The sequence below is a fragment of the Cornus florida genome, unplaced genomic scaffold (genome assembly GCF_030987335.1).
Source record: "Cornus florida cultivar Cherokee Brave unplaced genomic scaffold, ASM3098733v1 CherokeeBrave_3.0.0_Hap2_Chr06, whole genome shotgun sequence".
In the NCBI taxonomy this organism is placed as follows: Eukaryota; Viridiplantae; Streptophyta; class Magnoliopsida; order Cornales; family Cornaceae; genus Cornus; species Cornus florida.
This window is the reverse complement of record NW_026775576.1, coordinates 83852926-83876231: the sequence shown is the minus strand read 5'-3', so window position 1 is coordinate 83876231 and position 23306 is coordinate 83852926. Positions and strand designations below refer to the sequence as shown.

At 36.4% G+C, this 23306-nt stretch overlaps 2 protein-coding genes across 3 annotated transcripts; one reads left to right on the top strand and one right to left on the bottom strand.

Moving 5' to 3' along the window:
• Positions 1 to 2020: 2020 nt before the first annotated feature.
• On the top strand, positions 2021 to 6429 carry LOC132312453 (uncharacterized). 2 transcript variants are annotated; one of them, XM_059810827.1, is made up of 5 exons: positions 2038 to 2138; positions 2216 to 2477; positions 3018 to 3087; positions 3191 to 3281; positions 5705 to 6429. In XM_059810827.1, exons 2-4 carry the CDS (start codon positions 2304 to 2306, stop codon positions 3241 to 3243), a joined length of 297 nt encoding a protein of 98 aa, XP_059666810.1. In that variant the 5' UTR covers positions 2038 to 2138; positions 2216 to 2303; the 3' UTR covers positions 3244 to 3281; positions 5705 to 6429. The 2 variants fall into 2 exon arrangements, with proteins under 2 accessions (XP_059666809.1, XP_059666810.1); XM_059810826.1 differs by having other exon boundaries at positions 2021 to 2477.
• On the bottom strand, positions 6172 to 8811 carry LOC132312452 (staphylococcal-like nuclease CAN2). The gene is made up of 9 exons (XM_059810825.1): positions 8458 to 8811; positions 8201 to 8256; positions 7713 to 7827; positions 7487 to 7597; positions 7195 to 7382; positions 7063 to 7119; positions 6814 to 6973; positions 6651 to 6719; positions 6172 to 6574 (listed from the first exon to the last, which is right to left on the bottom strand). Exons 1-9 carry the CDS (start codon positions 8602 to 8604, stop codon positions 6476 to 6478), a joined length of 1002 nt encoding a protein of 333 aa, XP_059666808.1. The 5' UTR covers positions 8605 to 8811; the 3' UTR covers positions 6172 to 6475.
• Between the last annotated feature and the right edge of the window lie 14495 nt (positions 8812 to 23306).

The window sequence follows — 23306 nt, the reverse complement described above, 5'->3', positions numbered from 1 at the left end:
GCATCTCATTGTAATATTTTCCAAACTTAAATAATAAGTTCTCACACAACAAAGTTACTATTAAAAAAAAATAATAATAAAAAATAAAAAAAATAAAAAAAAAAATCAGCAGCAAAATAAAGGAACTGAAATTAGTCAATTATGGTTACTTTCATAAACAATATGAAAAGTTATATGCATGTGATTGCAAATTACAATGCATTTGGAACTAAAAATAGGTCCAACACATACTTCATTTATATTCTTTAAAGCAAGAAAAGAGTCCCATAATCACATGATAACAGTCTATGTCTTGTCTTCAATTCTCCCTCAATCAGCAACCAACACACACACACACACACACACAGAGTCAGACACACAGAGAAGAGGGGGAGGTGGGGCTACATATATGTAGTCAGTCCCCGTCTGTTAGACAACTAGTACATGAACAATGAAAGCTATATCTAATACAACAAGACAGCTTAAGTGTTTTTGCCACTTTATTGACTACTACTGTATTTCACTATTTCCTTTTCATGAATTTGAAAGTGTTGTCATTCAAAGAATCAATGAACCACTTCAAATAATTGAAGCCCCAGGACCTATTGTGTCACATTTATGGAGTCAGTAAACACAATCACATTTTTCTCAGCAACCCTTCTTCTCTTGCTAAATTATAAGAAGGGATAGTTTCAAAATGTATAGTCTGAAATTAATTTAATAGAGCAGTAACACCTCCTCTGTGAGGAGGTTCACTTTGATAGGTTTATGCTATTTTTTTTGGCATTCTGTTATGGAAAAAACTACTAAATCAATATCTCCTCTCATTTCAAAGTAAAAAATAGAAACAGTTCAAGTCTTCTCAAAAACATTGTTCTAACTCTTTGCGAAGGAAAAAAAAAAAAAAAAATTCAGATTTTTACATCTTTGTGGGAGTTTCATAACCAATTTGATTTACTTATTTATCGGATTTTTTTTATTAAGTCTAGTTGTGCTTTATTTCTTCATCCTAAAGTGAAAATAAGTAAGAATATTATATCTTTCTTCTCAAAGGAAGTATATTATGAGGGTGAATTTTATTTTATTTTATTTTATTTATTTTTTTGTCCTCAAAATTAAAGTTAATTGTATTAATATATATGAGTGCCCATTCTTGGTGTCTCCATAATAGGCCCATAGTGAACTTGGAGGTTCACATGCCCTGAGGCTATCCTGACTCAGAACATGTCATCTCCAAGTGACAACAAGGAATTTTATTGTTGTCTTAAGATTCGCCATCTCTCGATTAGTTAGCTAAACAAAATTAAAGGTAAATTACATTGAATTGTATGAGGTTTGAGCAAATAACTTACGGTAGATGGTTTAACGTTTATTATTTTAACCTCCATCGAGAATTGATGCGTGTGTTCAATGACAGTTTTAAATTTTCTTTTTTTTCTCATAATTTTTTCATCTCCTTATGTAATGTTAGAATATATTGTAGAATATAAGTGGAATATATTATTACCATATATAAGATATATTATTACCATATTGTAGTTGTAGAATATATTCTAACCATGTATATAAAATATAATTATGTATAAATAATCCTATATATGGTTAGAATATATTTAATTACCATAAGCATATAGAATTTACTTGTCCATCACACATTACCCCTTTTATATAAACCATATATCTCTTAATATATCAATATACATGTTAGAATATATTCCAATAAAATAAAATAAAATATATTATTTATATAATAAAAATATTACTCCCTACTGAGTTTTCACACTCAAAATTACTTCTTAAACATCAACAAAGGTTAATTGTATAATTTACACAAACCACAGAAAAAAACAGGAGTGGCAGTGGCTGCACAAGAATGATACTGTTTGTTATTCTGGCAGTGGCTTTGATGATGTGTGTGTTTTTGGAGATATTTGTTGGTGTTGTGTTGCATTTGATGGATAAGTTAAAGGGTTTCCCACTTTTGCCCCAAACTGGCTCCTTCTTTGTATTTTTTTGTTTGAAAACCGGATAAGGGGAGGGCCCACCCCCACTGAAAAGAAAAAAAAAACGCACGAAGCCATTCCGAAGGAAAAAGAAAGAAATCCATTTACTTTTCCGTCTCTTTCTTTCTCGCAATCACCCCAGCCACAATATCACTAGTACACATTTTCTTTCCATTTGTTTGTTGTATGGGAAAATCACTTCCCTCTGCACTCACTCTCCAAGATTTTCCCAGGATTGTCTTCTTGGACAAGCAGCTCCAGGGTCCCAAATCCGTCAAACCCGCCGCGTCCACAACCCGATTCGTGCAGCCCAGGGTGAAGATGGAGGAGACCTCGGAGAAGACCCGCGTGCCGCTGGCGGAGGTGGTCTCCGACTGCGTCAAGCGGTGGTTTCAGGACACCCTCAAGGAGGCCAAAGCCGGTGACAGCGCCATGCAGGTCTTGGTGGGTCAGATGTATTACAGTGGCTATGGTATCCCTAGAGACACCCAGAAGGTGTTTGATTTTTTTTCATTCTTGGGGTTTCTTTGTTTATTTTTTTGGGTTTAATCTGTGATCATGTTTATTGAGTGTCACTTATTTTCATATCAAGGTTGGACTTTGTTGTTGTTGTTTTTTTTTTTTTTGGGATGTTATTGAACTCAATGGGAACTTTTTGGATATTGGGGTTTATTTAATGTCTGTTAAGAACTGATATGCCACTGCTATGGTGTACCTAGAGATACACAGTTTGACTTTATCATTCTTGGGTTTCCTTTGCTTTTCTTGTTTATTTTCTTGGGTTTAATGTGTGATCATGGTTAGACTTAGAGGACAATTTTATTGAGAGGCACTTGTTTCCCTATCAGGACTCGTTCCTTTTCTTTCTTTTTTTGAGCTCATTGGGAACTTTAAGATTTTGGGGTTTATCTTATTTTTTCTTTATTGTCTGTTAAAAACTGGTATGCCACTTTGAGCTATGACTTTGTATTATTTTCTTTGCTGTGAAAGTATATTGTGGTGAATATAACAATTTCAGTTGCCTTTTGAATTTAGGGACGAGCTTGGATTAGTAAAGCTTCAAAGAGTCGATCTTCTGTGTGGAAAGTTAGTGATAAACATCCAGGTTAGCCCTTTCTCTCCACACATATTTGTGTACACACACATACATATAGTGGCTCTGCTTCTTGCTTCTTGTTATTGGTTTTAATTGCATTTTTTTCATTTAGGTTACAATGCTAGTGATTCCGATTCAGATGATGTGAAGAATGATGCCAAGTAGGATTAAATGTTCGTTCTTGTAGAATTAACAATGACAAAGTGAGTTGAATCCTCTCCCATTTTTATTGTTTTGTTATACTTTCAATTATTTACCTGATTTTCTTTTATTTGACAAGGTATTGCATTAATTTGGGATGTGAGTATGTATTGTGATGTATACATTATATATTGGATGCACTCACCAATTCTTAATTTGTAGGACGTGTTTGTATTTTTGTTCTGCCTTCTTATTTCACGATGTAAACAAAATTAGGTAACCTGGAGAACTTATCTTCTGGCTATGACTTCTGATCTTCAAACTCACATCTTCCTTCGATAAGAAAGTGCTTCAAAGATTTTAAATTCCCAACACACACAAAGAAAAGTAAAAAAAAAAAAAGAACAGAAAAAAGTGCTTCAAACTTCAAAGAGAGCTCGAACGCTTGTAATTAAAATCCAATACTGTATCATCCACATTCAAATTTGCTTTGGGCAGAAAGATTGAGTTGTGTGAGCCCCTTAAGTATCTCTTTCGTGACTGTGAGGTTTGTAATGCTCAACTCAAAATTGTTCTCTCTTGATTTTCAAACCCTATAAACTTCTTGATCAGTAAGGTGCTTCTGAGGATAAACCCCTTGTAGTTTAGGAACTTGATATGTTTTCCATTCAATTGGAACATTTACAGGCCAAAAATTGGATGGAGAAGCAAGACGGGAAGTGCCTCGACTGATGTTACAGTTTTTTAGGCCCAAGTGAATGTCATTAACCAAATCTTTTCTTTGGTTTTTCAAATTTTTGGAACAGTTATTTCAAAAGCACTGTCTTTGGTACTTATAGAAACTGGTGAAGACCTAAATTTTCAGTGCTAGGTTTGTACATGTTAAAGCTATCCTGCAAGAAAAGTATTACTTCTATTTATAGTTGTCAGTATGACTAGTGTCTTGAAATTTAATGGCATTCAATCCCTTATGCAAAGTACTGCACTAAGTCACTAAAACCCTGGGCACCTGGACATAGAACCAATGTTTTGCTTCCTTGAGTCTTCTCTTGATTTGTCATGTCGGCTATGTATTTTGCTTCGTTTAACAATTTTATATTCTTGATAATGCCAATGAATATCTGAGACACTTCTCAGTTGTGCTTCCTATAGTTGATTTTATTGAAGGATTAGATGAATAAAACACTTGTAGATATTTTGGTTCTAAACTTCTAATAAGTAGAAAAATGTTATAGGGTGTATAAATAAAGAAAAAAAGAAAAAGAAAAAGAATTGGCTTGGTTTCAAACCGGTAGGTTGCAGGAAATTCAGAGTAAAAAAATATATATATAGAAAGGAAGTGTTTTGTGTTTACTCTTTGGAGAGCAAGTAATTTTACAATTTTGACACAGATTAGTCGTCAAAAGGAGGGGAAAAAGGTTATATTTGATTAGGGCTTGGTACTGTAGAATTCTGGTAACAAAATATAGGCTATCTAAGGCTGTGAAAAAAAGCTGAGTGAAGAAGATAAGGAGGTTGTTCATTAATTTTTTGGTACAACACAAACTTGAATTTTCAAAAACTCAGCTCTTCACTGAGTAGAAAGTCTGTATAGATATTCATAAGCTACTGGGAATTTCCTATTTTTACAAGGATTTGACAATAGGAAACTTCGCCAATAACGAAATAAGCTTTGAGTATGAAAAGTATTTTAGACCCAATAAAGAATGCATAACAATCTAGTAAAATGATCCACAATGAAAAGCATTTTAGACCTGATAAAGAACACATAACCACAGCCCATGCCTTATAAATATGGAAATCACAGAATAGCCCTTAAATCTTAACAAAGTATAAATGCATCTGATCAGCTTTCTTCTAACTTGCAAAAAACATAAATCGGCTTTTCAAGTTACACAAAGCCTTACTCGTACATTGTTCCAGGTAAGGTCTGTAGAAGTTCGGAATTTGCTTCTGTTGTGTTCAGCATGTTCTGCATTACTAATGTCTTGCACATTTATGGGCTTACTTTCTCAATGAGATGGGATAGTTATCTATCTTAAATTCACTTATCAAAAAAACAAAAAAGTTATCTATCTTAAATTGGGTGTAAAGATTCCCAAGTGGATTTGAAGATCATGTGGTGGCTTTTGCTTTCACAAATAATTTTTAGTTCACAATAGACTGTAAACTTAATATTTCATGAGCACACGATTTGTTGTGGTATTGGTACCTATATTTAGAAAGAACAAATAACTAAAAGAAAAGAAGCTCGCTGTAATGCAGAATGCACCTTTATTGCACATCTAGTCTTTCTTGGTGGCATCCAATTTCTCACTGGGAAGGCCATAATACCACACAAACTTTGTAGACCCAATCAATCAGTTCTTGACTTATTGCAACCCAACATCTGTAATCAATTTCGTTATAGAAAATGGCAATCTTTAATGCTTGTAAACAACAAAACCTTTTATTTTCTACTAATCAGCGTCTCGTCTTTCCGCAGTGTATTGTTGGAGTGGGCAAGTGCCCATACTCAGGCTTCGGTAGCACTCGCGCCTGCAAGTTAGTTTCTCCCTTAATTTTTCTTTAATTTGTAACCTTAAGTTATTCGCTGTTGGTGATAAAATTGGACGGTGATAAAATTGGTGCTTGTCCAAAGAGTAAGTGCCCCTGTAATTATACTGATCTTTCTGTATGAATCATCTTGCCATTTCTGTTTACATGGGCTTGATTTCTTTATCCTATCAGCAATGTAATGCTTAGCGAGACAATTACAGATGTGATGAATAAATAGAACATATTCTTCTTGTTGCTACAATAGTTGGGATCATTTTGGCCTTGATATTGTTGTACGGTAAGTTTACGCTATGTTTTTCACTTCATTTTCTTTAAAGAATCTAGATGTATGTGTATGTGGTTAAATAAGGGTGGTTATTACATTTGTTGTTCTAGATTTGGAATTGCTGTCAGTTGTGCAAGATGATTACTAGCTTATGAATCTTTCAGTTCGGCCCTCAAATTATACATCATCTAGCTTGCTACAGCCTTGAATATGATTGAATACATTTAAGTTTAAATATGACCGGCTTAGCAGGCGAACAGAACTCTTATTACTTAGTTTTTGTATCCTTCTGTTTTGCTAGCCTGCATTTATCATTGATGTGAGCCTTCTTTACCATGAATGACACTGGTTTCGAATATGTTTCCCAATACCGGTTCATGGCAAACTGGACGCAAATCACTTGACAAAGTGATTTCTTCCATTAGAACAAGATCATCTTCCTTCACGCCGGTCCTTTCTCCAGTCCCATGGTTTCTCAGGGTTTGATGCTGCCCACAAGCCAACCCTCTTTGCTCGAGCCTCTTTCTCCCACTGACATGATTCAGATTGCCGTTTAGAAAAAGATGGTCTTAATCTAGGCACAAGAATGAACATATATAGGCATTACCTTTTCCAGTTCTGATCGTCGGTCATAGGCTGTGTAGTGCCATGCAAAACCTTTCTTCAGCATCAGTTCCTGTGTGTGACATTAGAATGAATACTCATTGGGTTGCGAAGACTCATTCTGATTAGGGCATATTGAAAGCGTAGAAGAACATCATAATCAGTACCTGTACAAATATGCCATTGCAATATATGTCCCCCACGCAGCGACCATAGCGATCCTCTGCAAAAACAAGGATTCTCAAACACTTTCCCTGAACAAGATTAGTTAGCTCCTCCTTTGCCTCTTTCCCATATGGCATTTTACTCTCTGGTGCATCTATTCCCCTGTTTTGTTCAGAAAGCCATCAACCCCCCACATTGTACCAAGAAACAAGTTGAAAGTAGTATCACTGTAAGAAAATGCTAGACTATACCTTAATCGAATCCTATACTTTCGAGCTAAGACCTCCTCGTTTTGAATTTTGAGTACCCTATGAAGAAAGAACGGTAAGAAAAAAGGAAATGCTAATGAGAATTCATGTAATAAGAGCATTCTGATGACCAACCGATATCCAGCATCAACAATTTTCTCATGCAATGCATCTGCCTTTGTATAATTCCTCTCAGCACGCGCTTTTGATCTTTGAACAGCCGCGACTTGTACATCGTTAGGAACATATGACGACTCCCTCGGATCTGTGGTACTAACATACACAGTTACAGTATCCCCATCAGCTACAGCTTTTGCATCCACCTGATTACAGTGAAATACTTCATCTTACCAAAATACAAACATAATATGTATGTGTGCGCGTGAGAATTTGGGGATGATGAGTTGATAAAGAAGGTTGTTCTCACTGGAAGTGTCTGCAATTCGAATTTGAGTCCTTCGGGGAGTGAAGTGGGCACCTCAGAAGAAAGTTCAACCAGAGTTTGAGGGAGAGGAAGACCATAAAAAGCCAAGAGACCCTATGGAATACAAGCAACCACAGTTGAAATGCAGTACTTAGATTTCTTACCCTTTTGGTGTTTGTAGTACTTCTATATTCAACCAACTCGTTGTGACAAGGTTTATAACTCATACCTCCACATCTGCCTTAAGATGTCTTTTTAGGGTCTTAATGACTAGCCTTGAAGCTTCTTCAGGTGTTCTTGGTGGAGGTTTTGCTTCTCTCCATGCATCTAAAAGTTTCTTATACCTTCATTTATGGTTGAAATTCAGACAATTCAAAGTAGGAAAAAGAAAGGGGAATCAAGCAAGAGACATAATTCAATTATAGTTAATAAAAATGCCCCAATTACTAAAGGGCTACAGCAGTGCACAAGACTCCCACTATATGAGTACCTCCGTATGGAGAGGCTGTTTTCGGATTCGACCCCCTGACCTCCCGTTCACAATGGATCAAACATTTCCATTGCACCAATGCCCCAATTACTAAACAAATTTAGTTTATAGTTTCCTTCATTTTTCAATAATTTAATCCAAGAACACATATTCACTTCACAATCATAATATTGTTTCAAGAATACTAGAGGAAAAAAAAAGAAAAAAAGAAAGAAGAAGAAAATTACCAGTTAGCCTGAGCTTTCTTGGATGAGACAACATGTTTGCTTAGTCCTTCTGGCACCTTGAAATGGAAAAATTGGGATTTTTTTAGCAGATGGGTATGAAATCAATGATACCAAAATTCCAAAATTAGCTCCTAAACTTATGACCCAAATTGGGGATAACAAACTGTTAAGCATTAAAAATTAAAATCGTTAAACAAGGCTTGAATTGAAGCTGTAACGCTGATGAAACACACACACACACACACACACCCACCCACCTGGGAGGTGATATCAAAGTGAAAGATATCTTGGGCAAGGGCCGAAACACCGACGGTGGTGGCCGACACGCCATGGGGCCCGAGAGATCCAGAGTCTGCAGATGGTTCCGTACATTGGGCACACAAAAACCTGAGGGCGTTTCCCATTTTTGGATACTCCTATCTATCCCCTATGTGCTGTGTAAAGTGTTATCTATATCTCTCAGGTGGATCAATTGAAGCTGAAGAAGAATCAAGAGAGAATTGTAAGAGTGCAGGAATGAATTGAAGCTGAAGAAGAATCAAGAGAGAGAAAGAAGAGAGAGAAACAGGGGGCTGGAAATGCTTTTGTTGGGGAATCGTAAGAGTGCAGGAACGAATCAGAACACACAAGGCCACGTGGGGTTTTCTAATTGGCGATTGTGCAGTTATTTGTGCTAACCTTACGCGATGTAGATCTCTTACCTGGCGGCGGGTTAAAAATCATTGTCAACGGTTTTTGTTTTTTTCAGATAATTACTATTTCTGAAATTAGTTTTCTTTTAACCCAACTTATTACTAATTTTTATTTTTCATTACTTATTATTATTTTAACTTATATTGTTGTTAAAATCAAAATTAATGCTACTGTTGCAGGGCTATCAATTAAACAAGACATAAAGAAAAATAATCAATAAATATATTCTTGTTAAGTGTCAAATGATTAACTAATATGTTTGGTCATTTTTTTTTTCTTATTTTTTTTTTCATTTATCCAATTTGGTTATGTGGTTAGTTTTTTATTTTTGAAAAATTATCTGCTAAAATGATAAATTAGAAGTATAGCATTGCGAAATAACTCTCGAGACTCTTGAGATAGCTTTGTAATATAGTATTTCCTATGTTTATGGTCAATAAGGTCAAAGGAGAAAATCTGTTTATGTTAAAAAAACTAAATTACAAGATTTCTCCTTGTATTGTGACTTTAATTTCACTTTCAATTAAAAGTAATATAATAATATTTGAGGGCAAAAAGGTAAAAATATATCACTCTACTGAGTCGTCTGATAGAAATTTAAGAGAGATGAGTATAATTTGTAGGAAAGAAAAAAAAAAAAAAAAAAAAAAGAATCAATCATACAGACGCTTTTACTTGAGTTCATGCATTTATTATAATTGAGAAATTTTTTAAAATTTAAAGCGCAGGAAACACCCCTAAAGTATGCTTACAGTGCATATCACACCTCTCAAAAAACACTCCTAAAGTTTCAATTTTATGTAAATAGGTCCCTCAAACAAATTTAAATCCTAAATTGACTAAATTTCCCTTATTGAACCATTTTATAAAATATATAAATATAAATAATTTTGTAAAATGACCTAAAAAGACATTATTGGAGAATGTCTAAAGACACTCCTATGCAAAAAGCATCTCTAAAGTTTCAATCTGGTGCAAATAGGTCATTCTGACAAATTTAAACTCTAAGTTGACTAAATTATCATTACTGAACCATTTTATAAAATATATTAAAGTAAATAATTTTATAAAATGACCGAAAATGACACTATTGGAAGACACCGTCAATGGACAAGTAAAGATAAAAATATAAAATAAAAATAAAAGTATAAAAGAAAATTAAAGATAAAAATAAAAAATAAAAATAAAATGCAAATTAAAGAAAACAAAATTTTTCCAAACTCCGAAACCAGTGCACACTGATATTAGGATTTTTTTTATTTTTTTTTATAACAATGTTGGTACCAAATAATAATAATAATAAATTAATAGAAAAGAGTTAACTGGAATTTCAAAAAATTCGAATCCTTATTTTACAAATTCTTAAAGTTTTTTTAAAAAATTGTTTAGACATATAAATAGATTAAAAAAAAAGTTTAAATAATATCTTTATATTATGATATTAGTAGATATAAAATGTATTTCTTTTCCAAAACAATTGTCATGAATTTATTTATATTTTAAAAAGAAATAGAAAATCATCTTATTAGTGGGACCACGAGATCAACACAAACATAAATAGTGTGATTCCGAGAGTTCTTTTATCTCTCTCATGAGAGTTCTCAGTTTGGCTGAGTTCTCTGTCTGATTAGAGTATGTTTTTCTATCTTTCTGGTTCCTGATTTTGCTATTCTTTGTTAGTGTTGTGGTTTGGGTGTGATGTTTCTTCAAGGCTTTTCGCGCTTCCGCATTCGCTTTGGTCATGAGGTCTTCTTTTTGTGGTCTTGGTGGTATATTATCCTTGTGATGATTTTGCCTCTGGTATTTGTTTTTGTTTGGCTGGTTTCTCGGCGATGCTGTTTGGTGCTTGGTTTTGCCTTTATTGTTTGTTGGCGGTTGGTTGGAGCTCGTCGTCGTCTCCGATGGTAGGGGTGTTCTTGGTTGGTGTGGCTTTGGATTTGGCATGTATTGTGTGGTTGGGCTAATTTCTGGTGGGCCCAGTTTGGTCAATTTTTTATGGGGCTTGCTCACGTGGGCTTTGGTCAGACTCTAAAGGTGCGTTTAATGCTTTCTTTTTGTTTATGTGTGCTTGGCTAGTTTTGTTGCCACGTGGGTGAATTCTTGCCCTTGCAGTCATCATATATCAATCTGTTTCTTCGTCTAATAATTCATGTGGATCTCTGTCAGCTTTTTTTTTTTTTCACTTTTGTGAGTTATTTTCACCCACGTTTATTTGCAGTTGTTTTTCCTATAGTACTTCTTCTTATTTATGGTTGGGTTCTTTTCCTTGGAGTCCACAGGTTGACTAGTTTCTATACATTTCTCGTATGTTCCTCTTTAGGGTTATCTTCTCTAGCCTGCTGTGTTTCTTTTTGGGTTTCCTGTTTTTTACTTTCCAAAGTCGGTGGCAGCTTCAGGTCTCCTTGTGTTGTCTTGTTTTTTCTTCTGTTTGTCTTGGGTTGATGGCATCTTCGTTGATTGTTCAATTGAATGGGTTAATACTTCCGTCGGCGGAGAAGCAGCCTGTTCATTTATCAGCTAAGGATGCAGCTCAAAGGGTGAATATGTGCCGTAATAGTCTGTTTGGCAAAGTTTGGGCTTCAAAGTCTATTACTTTAGCTCGTGCTAAGTATACGTTTAGCCGAATGTTTCACAAGCTGTGGCCAAAGGAAAAACAGTCTGAAGTTATGTCCTTACGTCTCATTGTCTATAAGATTGCCGGGAACTTGTTTCAACTGGTTATTCCGGATAGTTCGGTTCATCTCCGGATCTTTTCTAGCTGTCCAAGGTTGTTTAATGGGCATCTGTTGGTTCTCAAAGAGTAGAAGGATGGTCTTCTCTTTTCTGAGTCGGTGTTTCGGATTTCCCCATTTTAGCTACAACTTTGTGATGTTCCAGCTAATTATCTCTCTGAAAAGGTTGGGCGGCACATTGTTGACTTTTTGGGACGCTGTTTGAAGGTGGAATAGCGTGACAAAGGTGTGATGGAGAACAAGGAGACATTACTGGTTGATAGTAGGGTGATCCGTCTCAAAGTGGAGTTGGATATATCTCAACTGCTTCGTTGGAATGTGTGGTTGTTAGGTCCTTTGGATACGGAGTTTTAGATTCAAGTGCGCTATGAAAAGCTCCCGTCCTTGTGTTTTGCTTGTGGTATTATTGGGTATAACTGGAAGGCTTGTTCGATTGGTGTTTCTCGGCCCTTTATAGAGTTGTTGGAGTATGGTCCTTGGTTAGGAGTGGAGGGTTACTTGGGGAAGGATATTTGGAATCCTGGTGGTGATCGAAATAACTCTTTAGCTGTGAGTTCTGGAAAGAATTGGCTCTATGTGGAGGTGATGATTCCGACGGGGTTGTAGGCGACCTCACTTTGACTGAGCCTCAAAGTCCAGCTCCTTCTGCTACTGTTCCTGTTGTGGAAGGGGAGTTGTCAACCGTTGGGGTGGCGGTTTTGGGATCGGTTGGTGTTGCTCATGGTGCATGTTCTAAGCCTTCACTTGTAGGGTCTCATTTAGGTGTTAATGAGGTTGCAAGTGCTGGTCCTTCTGGTGACGGTGTTCCGGTAGGGGCGAGCGTCTATGGTTCGGCCAATCATGAAGTTCATGGTTCCCCCTTTCAGAGTTTTGTTGCTTCGGCCCATATTGAGGAGCCAGTTCAGTGTGTGCCCTCCGTTTCTCAGGGCCAAGGGCTGGTGTTGCCTTTGTCTCGATGAAACCAACTTTCTAAAGGTGGTAGGAAAGGTAAAGGTCTGGCGGTACCTCATAAAGGTCGTTCTTCTGATTCGTCGGCATCATCTCAAAGATAAGGCTCCTTTCCTGCGCGAAATAGTCGTAAGTGTCGACCTCTTAATCTTATGTCGGGTCAGGGATCACCTTTGATTGATAGGAAGAAACCTAAGGTCTCAATGGCTCCTTTTACGGCCTTTTTGGTCACGGATCAGTTTTCTTTTAATGCTGCGGGTAACATTCCTCTTAGTGCTCAGACTGGCAATTCAGTTAACTCGGAATCATCTCCGTCGCAATCTTTTGCTACGCAGCTGGCTCTTTTGATTGGTGATGTTCAACCTAGGGATGACACGCCTAATTGATCTGTTGCTTGTGTACTTTTTGCAGGGCTGTGGTTCTTTTGTTCCTTTGGTTGTTTGTTCTTTTTGTTGGTTGTTTTGTTGTTCAGTGCTTGTAGATGCCGTAGGGCATTCTATTGCCAGGAGAAAAAAAAAAAAAAAATAATGTGATTCCCCTTTTCCTTTTTAAGCTAATTTTATATCCCTGTTGACATGCCTATAAACAATAGAAAAAAATGTCTTTTTAGTACTGTACTAGTTTCAGAAGCCTCCTTTTTTTTCTTTTTTTTTTTTTCCAAGTTTTATTAAACAATGAGCAGACACTACAACCATTATTAGCTTCATCCTGTTACAAAATCTAAACAATTCAAAATTATCAGGTTGTTATTGGTTCACTTATTTTGTATTATTATTATTTTTGTGTAGGACTAGCTTTTTTGGTATTTTTGTGAGAAGGAAGCCAGTGTATTTTGTTTTTAACAAAAATATATATATGTGTAATTTGGAAGAATATATGTCCCGAAGATTAAAACATTTCATACCTTTTCATGAAATGGAATTTTTTTTTTTTTTTTAAAAAAAAAAACCAATATTTTTTTTTAGACTCGGAGCAACTTAAAAAAGATGGATATAAAAAAAATTATTGCTTACTTTTGTGAAAATGTCTTCATGACACGTTGGAGTGCATGTCTATTGCATCACATTGGTAAAATTTTAGAGGTGATATCGTGACATGACGTTCCGAATTTTTTGGAATTTTTTGTATTTATTTATTTTTTGTCTCATTTTGCGTGTCGTGTGAGTCTAGGGAGTTGATTATAGCATTTCTTTAAGTTTAGGACTCTTAGAAATGCACTTCGAGTCGTTTAGGCATTTTTCAGAATTTTGATCCGGGAGGTCCCGTGTGGACCCTAAGCCAGGATATCCCGTGCTAGGGGCTATTTTTCGGGTTTATGACATTCGTTATTTAGATTTGATATATAATTATATATGGATGTGTTTAATTAGACTAATGGGGCATGTATGGAGTTACTTATTGCATGAAGGGCTTTTAGGACATTTTAAGGGTCAGAGAGGGACTCACCTTAATCAAAGTTAGTAGGAGGACAAGAGTCTCATTTTTTCTGCATTTCCTCCCCTCCTCAGTCAAAATTCCGTATCTCTTTATAAATGTAATACCCCGTATTTTTAAAGAGTTTATTTAAATTAATTCTGTATTGGGTTAATTAGTTAATGTGTAGAATTATTCACCTATTAATTGTGTATGCTAAATTATTAACTTAATCTTATTTATTTGTACATGTAATATTAATTATATGTTCTTTGTATTGTAATGTTAATTGGTTATGTTTTATATTAAGTAATATTAGTTAATTAAAGTAGTACGTTTGTAAAGTAGTGTATTATTATGTAATAATAATAATATTATTATTATTAAAACTATGTCATGATGTAACTTTGAGATTAGGATAGAATCTCATTTACTATGGTGGAATTTTATGCTAATTTTTTGACTTAGATTGCATGGCTTAAAGTAATATAGGTGGGAAGGTTTTGATAGTTATGATAAATTAGATATTTGTAATATTTATATTATATAAGTTAGTATATATATATTTATATATATATATATATATATGTTAGTTAGCTTATCAATTGAAGGGGATTCACGTAAGTAGGATAGGAAACGAAAAAATAACAGTGAGTAATTTTAGAAAAGTGAAAGGAAAAGAGAGAGAAAGAAGCTTGGACCGGTGTAGGTGATTTTACCCGACTACGCGCAACCGGCGGATTTGTTTCAGATTCATAAGGCAAGTTATTATCTACTTTTCCCATTTGAATCCATAAATTAATTATTTAATTTATTTAGGTTATTTTGGAGTATCGAAACTATGCTAGGAATTTTAATAAATTAATTGTTAGTTTATTAAATTATTGAAATTTTAATTATTAGGCTGTTAGATATTTATTTATTTGTCAATGTAATTAAAATATAGCTAAAAATAATTATTTAAGGCTTTAGGAATTTTTTTAGAATTTTCTGGAATTTTCCGAGAATTTTCTGAAATTTCCGGCAAGATTTCCGGCCACCGGCAGTGAGGAAGGTGACCGAAGTAATCCGGTGTGATGCAGCGCACTGTAAACCCGCATCCTGGCCATTAGTTGAATCTGATTGATCCGGTGCATCGCAGTCCATGTTACTGCAGTACACCCAGATCAAGAACCTTTGGATTAGGTGAAGATAAGGTAGATTGATTCAGTGTAGCGCGTCCATAGGAGTCTGTTACAACCAACCAACTAGAACGCGCCATGTCATCAGGATTTATTAGTGTGCGCGTGGCAGCGCGTGCGCGCGCATGACGCGTGTAAGCACGTGCGCGTGTGAGGAAGATGGCGGCGCGTGTGGGAAGCTCTGGGAGGCGCGTGAGGGAGCATGTGGGGTCTCTGCAGCAGCTAGAAAAGTACATAATACCCCTAGGGACTGATTTGTAATTTCCAGAACCTTCAACTTGCATTTTTGGGCCTCGGGTTGATATTTTCGGGATTAACGAGACAGTTAAATTATTATTTTATTACCCGTTAATTATTATTAGGTCCGATTAATATTTCTAAACATTAATTGTATCATTTACAGTATGGATCGCTATGAAACAGATGTAATTAATGTAATGACATATTTGAATATAAATTGTGTTATTATTTAATGTTAAATGAAATGATTACATGATGTGATTCCTATAAATTGTCTATTATACATTACAGGATTATTATGTTGTTAATGACATATAGATCATTATTATTATGTTGTGTGCATTTCAGGTAGTAAGTGGACTGTTTAATAAATTATGTCGCATTTATATTATATGGATGTGTTGCCATATAGAATCACGTGAGCTGACTAATATGTTTAGACTCATTTATACCTTATGCATTCGTTGCCATAGACAGCTGTGTGACTGTCGGGGTATGTGGTTTAATATTATTGGCATGTGTTGCCTAAGTGATATGCTCAGTATATTCATTAGTACCTTGAGATATGTTATCACTGTGTAGGACTTATAGTCTGTGTATTCAGTACCGTGCACCCTGTATTAATAGCTAATTTCTCAGGTAGGGAAAGGAGACACTTAACCACCTCGTGTGAGTCTAAGTGATCACTGTCTATTCTGGTTGAGGTCATATTATACATTGTGTAGTCTCATTAGGGTGTATACAGATATAGTATACTTCCAAAGATTAATGATTAATTTATTTGATTATCTGATTTGGGTCATAGTAGAGAGGACTTGCTCATGGGGTTGACCCACCATTGTTGTTATTTCAGGACACGGTCAGTACCCGTTTCAAGGTTGAGGCTTAGCAGTGTGGGACCACCATCCGAACTCATCTACTCTAACGGTCTTGTTCAGGGTAGAAGTTTTATGTATTATGTTGATTTCAGTTTTATGTACTTCCGACGTTGAACTTTCAGGTTTATATTTAGGGATCCTTGACATAGGATTTCCAAGTTGTATAAAGGAGTATTGTATTTAATAAAGGATAGATAGATGTTTTATCATTTAGTTTTCCTTTCCTGTCTAAGTTCTTCTATTATTATCATTTTGTATTCCACGCTTGTATATTACCAATTATTTTTGATATCCCTCATTTTTCGTGTATAAGCCTGATCAACTTATGCGTGGAAAATGTGGGGGTATCACAGTTGGTATCAGAGCATTCCAGGTTCGAGTGTCTTAGGTATCTGTGGTTACTATACTTCCGCGTTGTGTATTCTGATAATTAGAGCCTAAGTCTTAGGATTCTTTGTACTCTTTAGTCGGTCCATTATAATGTACTGACGTTAGATTTTCTAATTCAACAGAAGAATGGTTAGACGTGGGACAAGGAGTGCGAACAGAAATCGTAGTATTTCCCCAAATCAAGATGAGAATCAGGAATTTTCTCCTCAAGTTGCTGATATCATTGCACGAGCTGTAGCAGCAGGAGTAGCATCTGCTCTACGAAACCAACAACCTCCTCAGATTGCACCTGTTCCTGAACCAGTAGCACAGCCAATGTCATGGGACAAAACTTGTCACTTGTTCATCAGAGGGAATCCACCGTCATTTGTAGGGTCTATAGATGTCATGTTAGCATATCAGTGGAAACAGGAGAGCGAACATCATCTTCGGATGGTAGTTTGTACCGAAGTGCAGAAATAGATGCTAGCTGCTTTTATATTGATAGGGAATGCGTTGAAGTGGTAGAAGTCTATCACTACCATTGAAAAGAGGACCAGATTGACATATGCTGAATTTCAAACTCGCTTTGATAGCAAGTATTTTCCCTTGTCAGTAAGATCAGTAATGAAGACCGAATTTCTGGATCTATAGCAGGGGGATATGACCGTGGCCGAATATGAACAGAGGTTCATTAATTTATCTTTGTTCGCACCAGAGGAGGTGAATACTGAAGAAAATAAGAGAGACCGTTTTGTTAAGGGGTTAATATGGCCAATTAAAATGGTGATCGTAGGTAGTCCTGCATATACTACTTACATACAGGTGGTTAATGCCGCTTTACAGCACTGCCAGATAAGGAGTGATTACCGGAAATCCAAGGCAGATAAGCGGGCTAACCGAGATTTCACTCACCAGACAGTGGAGAGGGGAAACAGTAGTGGTACCAAGTTTAATGACCAGGGCAGAGTTCAAGGACATCAACCTTGGAAGAAAAACAAAAGAAACACAGCTGTGCAGAGAGATGGGGTTTATAATCAGGGTAGGCAAGTTGTAATACCTCAGACTGGACAGGAATAGTTTTCGGGAAATCAACAGAGGAGGCAGACAGGTCCTTTTCAGGGATGTTGTTATCACTGTAGAGAGATTGGGCATCCAGCCAAGATGTGTCCCAAAGCTAAAAATGGACAGTACGGGCAGCTGAGACCTAATCAGCCATTACCTTTACCGGCCCCACAGATACCACGTGGGTAAGTTCAGAACTTTCTGGCACTTCCAGCACCACCACTTCCTTAGGGACAACCTCTACAACAGTTGCACCATGGCAGGGTATATAACTTCATGCCACATAATGGGCAGTCTCCTCAGGCTATTGAGGGTACGTTTTCTATACATGGTAGATTTGCTCGTATACTGTTTGACACTGGTGCATCACATTCTTTTATGTCTAGATCTTTTGTTATCTTATCTGGTATGACGACTCAGTTTTGTGACCAACCTCTCAATATTTATACACCATTGGGAGTTAGCGTAATTTTACGAGAGTGTATCGGTGATATCCTCATAGATATGGGCCGGCTTCGATTTCTTGTAAATTTGTTAGTATTGGATATGCATTCTTATGATGTTATAGTTGGGATGGATTGGTTATCTCAGTACCATACTCAGGTTAACTGTTACGAAAAGTCTATTGTATTTGCTATACCAGGACATGAGATGCATCTTATTGTTGTACCACAACCTGATGGAGGGCCTAGCACTTATTTATTCGTCATTGAGGAGGACTCACAGGAAGAGACTGCGGTATCTCTTGACAGTATCCCGGTAGTGCAAGAATTTTAGGATATATTCCAGGAAATTCCAGACTTGCCACCGAGTCGGGAGATAGACTTCGTCATTGATTTAGCTCCAGGCACTACGCCTATTGCTAAGGCGCCATATAGAATGGCACTAGTGGAGATGCGAGAATTAAAAGATCAAATTCAGCAGTTATTCAGCCAGGGATTTATTCGCAGGAATACTTCACCATGGGGAGCACCAGTATTGTTTGTTAAGAAAAAGGATGGATCTCTTCGTCTTTGTATTGATTACAGAGAACTGAATAAGGTCACTATTCGCAACAAGTACCCGTTGCCCAGAATTGATGACATGTTTGATCAGTTGAAGGGAGCTACTTACTTCTTGAAGATTGATTTGAGATCTGGTTATCATCAGCTACGAGTCAGAGAACAAGATGTTCCAAAGACAACATTTCTCACAAGGTACAGATCTTATGAGTTTCGTGTTATGCCTTTCGGCTTAACTAATGCCCCAGCTGTCTTTATAGACTTGATGAACAGAGTATTCAGAGAGTACTTAGATCAGTTTGTCATTGTTTTCATCGATGATATTCTGGTTTACTCTAAATCGGAGAAAGACCATGCCAGACATTTACACACCGTCTTGCAGACACTTCGCGAACATCAGTTGTTTGCAAAGTTTGAGAAGTGTGAATTTTGGCAGAAAAAGGTCAAATTTCTGGGCCATGTAGTGTCAGAAGAAGGGTTAGCAGTAGATCCAGCCAAGGTTGCCGCAGTTATGGAGTGGAGACAGCCTACCTCACCGACAGAGATTTGCAGTTTTCTGGGATTGGCAAGTATTATCGCAGGTTCATCCGGGGATTTTCTAAAATTACGGGTCCACTTACTCATCTGACCAAGAAGAATGTACTATTCGTATGGGATGATTCTTGTCAGATCACTTTTGTTGAATTGAAGAGTAAGTTAACTTCTGCACCTGTCTTAGCCACACCTCAGAGTGGAATCGAGTATTTAGTATATACCGACGTTTCTCTGAAGGGTTTGGGTTGTGTGTTGATGCAAGAAGAGCGACCAGTTTCTTATGGGTCCCGGAAGCTTAAGCCTCATGAACTTAATTACCCGACTCACAATTTGGAGTTAGCAGCAATGGTTTTTGCCTTGCGTATATGGAGGCATTATTTTTTGGGGGAAACTTTTCATTTGTTTAGTGATCATAAGAGTTTATAGTATTTGTTCACTCAGAGCGAACTGAATATGAGACAGCGCAGATGGTTGGAGTACGTGAAAGATTATCACTTCTCTATCTAATATCATCCAGGGAAAGCGAATGTAGTAGCAGATGCACTCAGCCGCCGACCCTATGTTAGCCTTTCAACCTTGTTTTTGCAACAGAGTGGGATGCTTTGAAGGCTGCTGATGAGTTAGCAAAAGCTTTTATGGCATGTGTGGTAGTAACTCCTTCTATCATTCACCAGGTCATTAAAGCTCAACTCACAGATCAACAGTGTATTGATCGTGTTTTGGAGTTAGCTTCAGGAGATGTTCCTTTTTATTCCATAGGTATCGATGGAGGATTGAGGTACAAGGGACGTTTAATTGTTCCTTTAGCTGACAATTTGAGAAATGTTGTGATGAGAGAGACACACACTTCTTAGTTCTCTGTATATCCAGGGGGAGACAAGATGTATCAGGACATGAAACGCCAGTTTTGGTGGGCCGGCATGAAGAGAGATATAGCTATCTTTGTCTCTAAATACAGCACTTGTCAGATGGTTAAGATTGATCATCAGAGACCGTCAGGATCTTTACAACCACTTCCCATACCAGAGTGGAAATGGGAGAGTATTTCCATGGACTTTATAGAGGGATTACCTACTTCACATCATAATCACAATTCTATTTGGGTCATTGTTGATAGATTGACCAAGTCCGCATATTTTCTGCCTGTTCGTTCAAACTTTACGTCAGAACAGTATGCTAAGCTTTATATTACAGAAATGGTGAAACTCCATGGCATACCATTGTCCATCTTGGAGGAGCTTTCAGCAGGCTTTGGGTACAGAACTGTATCTTAGCACTGCCTATCATCCTCAAACAGATGGACAGACAGAGCGAGTTAATCAGATTTTAGAAGACATGTTGCGGGCATGTGTTCTTGATTTTAAGGGCAATTGGGAGGAATATTTGCCGCTTTCAGAGTTTGCTTATAACAATAGTTATCAGAAAACTATTGGTATGGCACCATTTGAGGCTTTGTACGGTAGACCGTGTAGGTATCCTATTTGTTGGCTTGGAGTTGGCGAGAAGAGCTTTTTGGGTCCTGAATTTATTAAGGACACGTCAGAAAAGATCGCTATCATTAGGGATCGGATGCGTATAGCCCAAAGCAAACAGAAAAGTGATGCTGATCGTCGAACTCGTGTTTTGGAGTTTAAGGTTGGTGATCAGGTTTTACTTAAGGTTTCTCCCATGAAGGGAGTAATGCGGTTTGGGTCAAAAGGTAAGTTATCGCCTCGTTTTGTGGGTCCTATTATGATTACAGATCAGATTGGGGCAGTAGCTTATCGTCTGGCTTTACCAGATAATCTTCATAGGGTACATAATGTTTTTCATGTATCCATGCTGCGAAAATTTCTACGGGAAGAAGACAGATATCAACACATTAATGTGGGTGAGATTGAGTTGCAACCCGATGCAACCTATTTAGAACAACTTTACTTTATTCTCGATCGTAGGAATTAAATACTGCGCACGAAGACTATTCCATTAGTACATGTACAGTGGAGTCATCATAGTGAGACAGAGTCTACTTGGGAACGAGAAGATATTATCCGTGCCAAATATCTAGAGCTCTTTCATACAGGTATGTAGTGAATTTCGGGGATGAAATTCCTTTATTAAGGGGGGAGAATGTAATACCCCGTATTTTTAAAGAGTTTATTTAAATTAATTCTGTATTGGGTTAATTAGTTAATGTGTAGAATTATTCACCTATTAATTGTGTATGCTAAATTATTAACTTAATCTTATTTATTTGTACATGTAATATTAATTATATGTTCTTTATATTGTAATGTTAATTGGTTATGTTTTATATTAAGTAATATTAGTTAATTAAAGTAGTACGTTTGTAAAGTAGTGTATTATTATGTAGTAATAATAATAACAATATTAATAATATTAATAATAATAATAATAATAATAATAATATTAAAACTATGTCATGATGTAACTTTGAGATTAGGATAGAATCTCATTTACTATGGTGGAATTTTATGCCAATTTTTTTGACTTAGATTGCATGGCTTAAAGTAATATAGGTGGGAAGGTTTTGATAGTTATGATAAATTAGATATTTGTAATATTTATATTATATAAGTTAGTATATATATATATATATATATATATATATATATATATGTTAGTTAGCTTATCAATTGAAGGGGATTCACGTAAGTAGGATAGGAAACGAAAAAATAACAGTGAGTTATTTTAGAAAAGTGAAAGGAAAAGAGAGAGAAAGAAGCTTGGACCGGTGTAGGTGATTTTACCCGACTACGCGCAACCGGCGGATTTGTTTCAAATCCATAAGGCAAGTTATTATCTACTTTTCCCCTTTGAATCCATAAATTAATTATTTAATTTATTTAGGTTATTTTGAAGTATCGAAACCGTGTTAGGAATTTTAATAAATTAATTGTTAGTTTATTAAATTAATGAAATTTTAATTATTAGGCAGTTAGATATTTATTTATTTGTCTATGTAATTAAAATATAGCTAAAAATAATTATTTAAGGCTTTAGGAGTTTTTTTAGAATTTTCTGGAATTTTTCGAGAATTTTCTGAAATTTCCGGCGAGATTCCGGTGAGATTTCCGATCACGGGCAGTGAGGAAGGTGACCGGAGTAATCCGGTGTGATGCGACGCACTGTAAACCCGTATCCTGGCCATTAGTTGAATCTGATTGATCCGGTGCATCGCAGTCCATGTTACTGCAGTACACCAGGATTAAGAACCTTTGGATTAGGTGAAGATAAGGTAGATTGATTCAGTGTAGCGCGTCCATAGGAGTCTGTTACAACCAACCAACTAGAACGCGCCACGTCATCAGGATTCATTAGTGCGCGCGTGGCAGATGCCAAACGTGCGTGGGGGAGCGTGTAAGCGCGTGCGCGTGTGAGGAAGGTGGCGGCGCGTGTGGGAAGCTCTAGGAGGCGCGTGAGGGCGCGTGTGGGGTCTCTTCAGCAGCTGAAAAAGTCCAGAATACCCTTAGGGACTGATTTGTAATTTCCAGAACCTTCAACTTGCATTTTTGGGCCTCGGGTTGATATTTTCGGGATTAACAGGATAGTTAAATTATTATTTTATTACCCGTTAATTATTATTAGGTCCGATTAATATTTCTAAACATTAATTGTATCATTTACAGTATGGATCGCTATGAAACAGATGTAATTAATGTAATGACATATTTGAATATAAATTGTGTTATTATTTAATGCTAAATGAAATGATTACATGATGTGATTCCTATAAATTGTCCGTTATACATTACAGGATTATTTATGTTGTTAATGACATATAGATCATTATTATTATGCTGTGTGCATTTCAGGTAGTAAGTGGACTGCTTAATAAATTATGTCGCATTTATATTATATGGATGTGTTGCCATATAGAACCATGTGAGCTGACTAATAGGTTTAGACTCATTTATACCTTATGCATTCGTTGCCATAGACAGCTGTGTGACTGTCAGGGTATGTGGTTTAATATTATTGGCATGTGTTGCCTAAGTGATATGCTCAGTATATTCATTAGTACCTTGAGATGTGTTATCACTGTGTAGGAC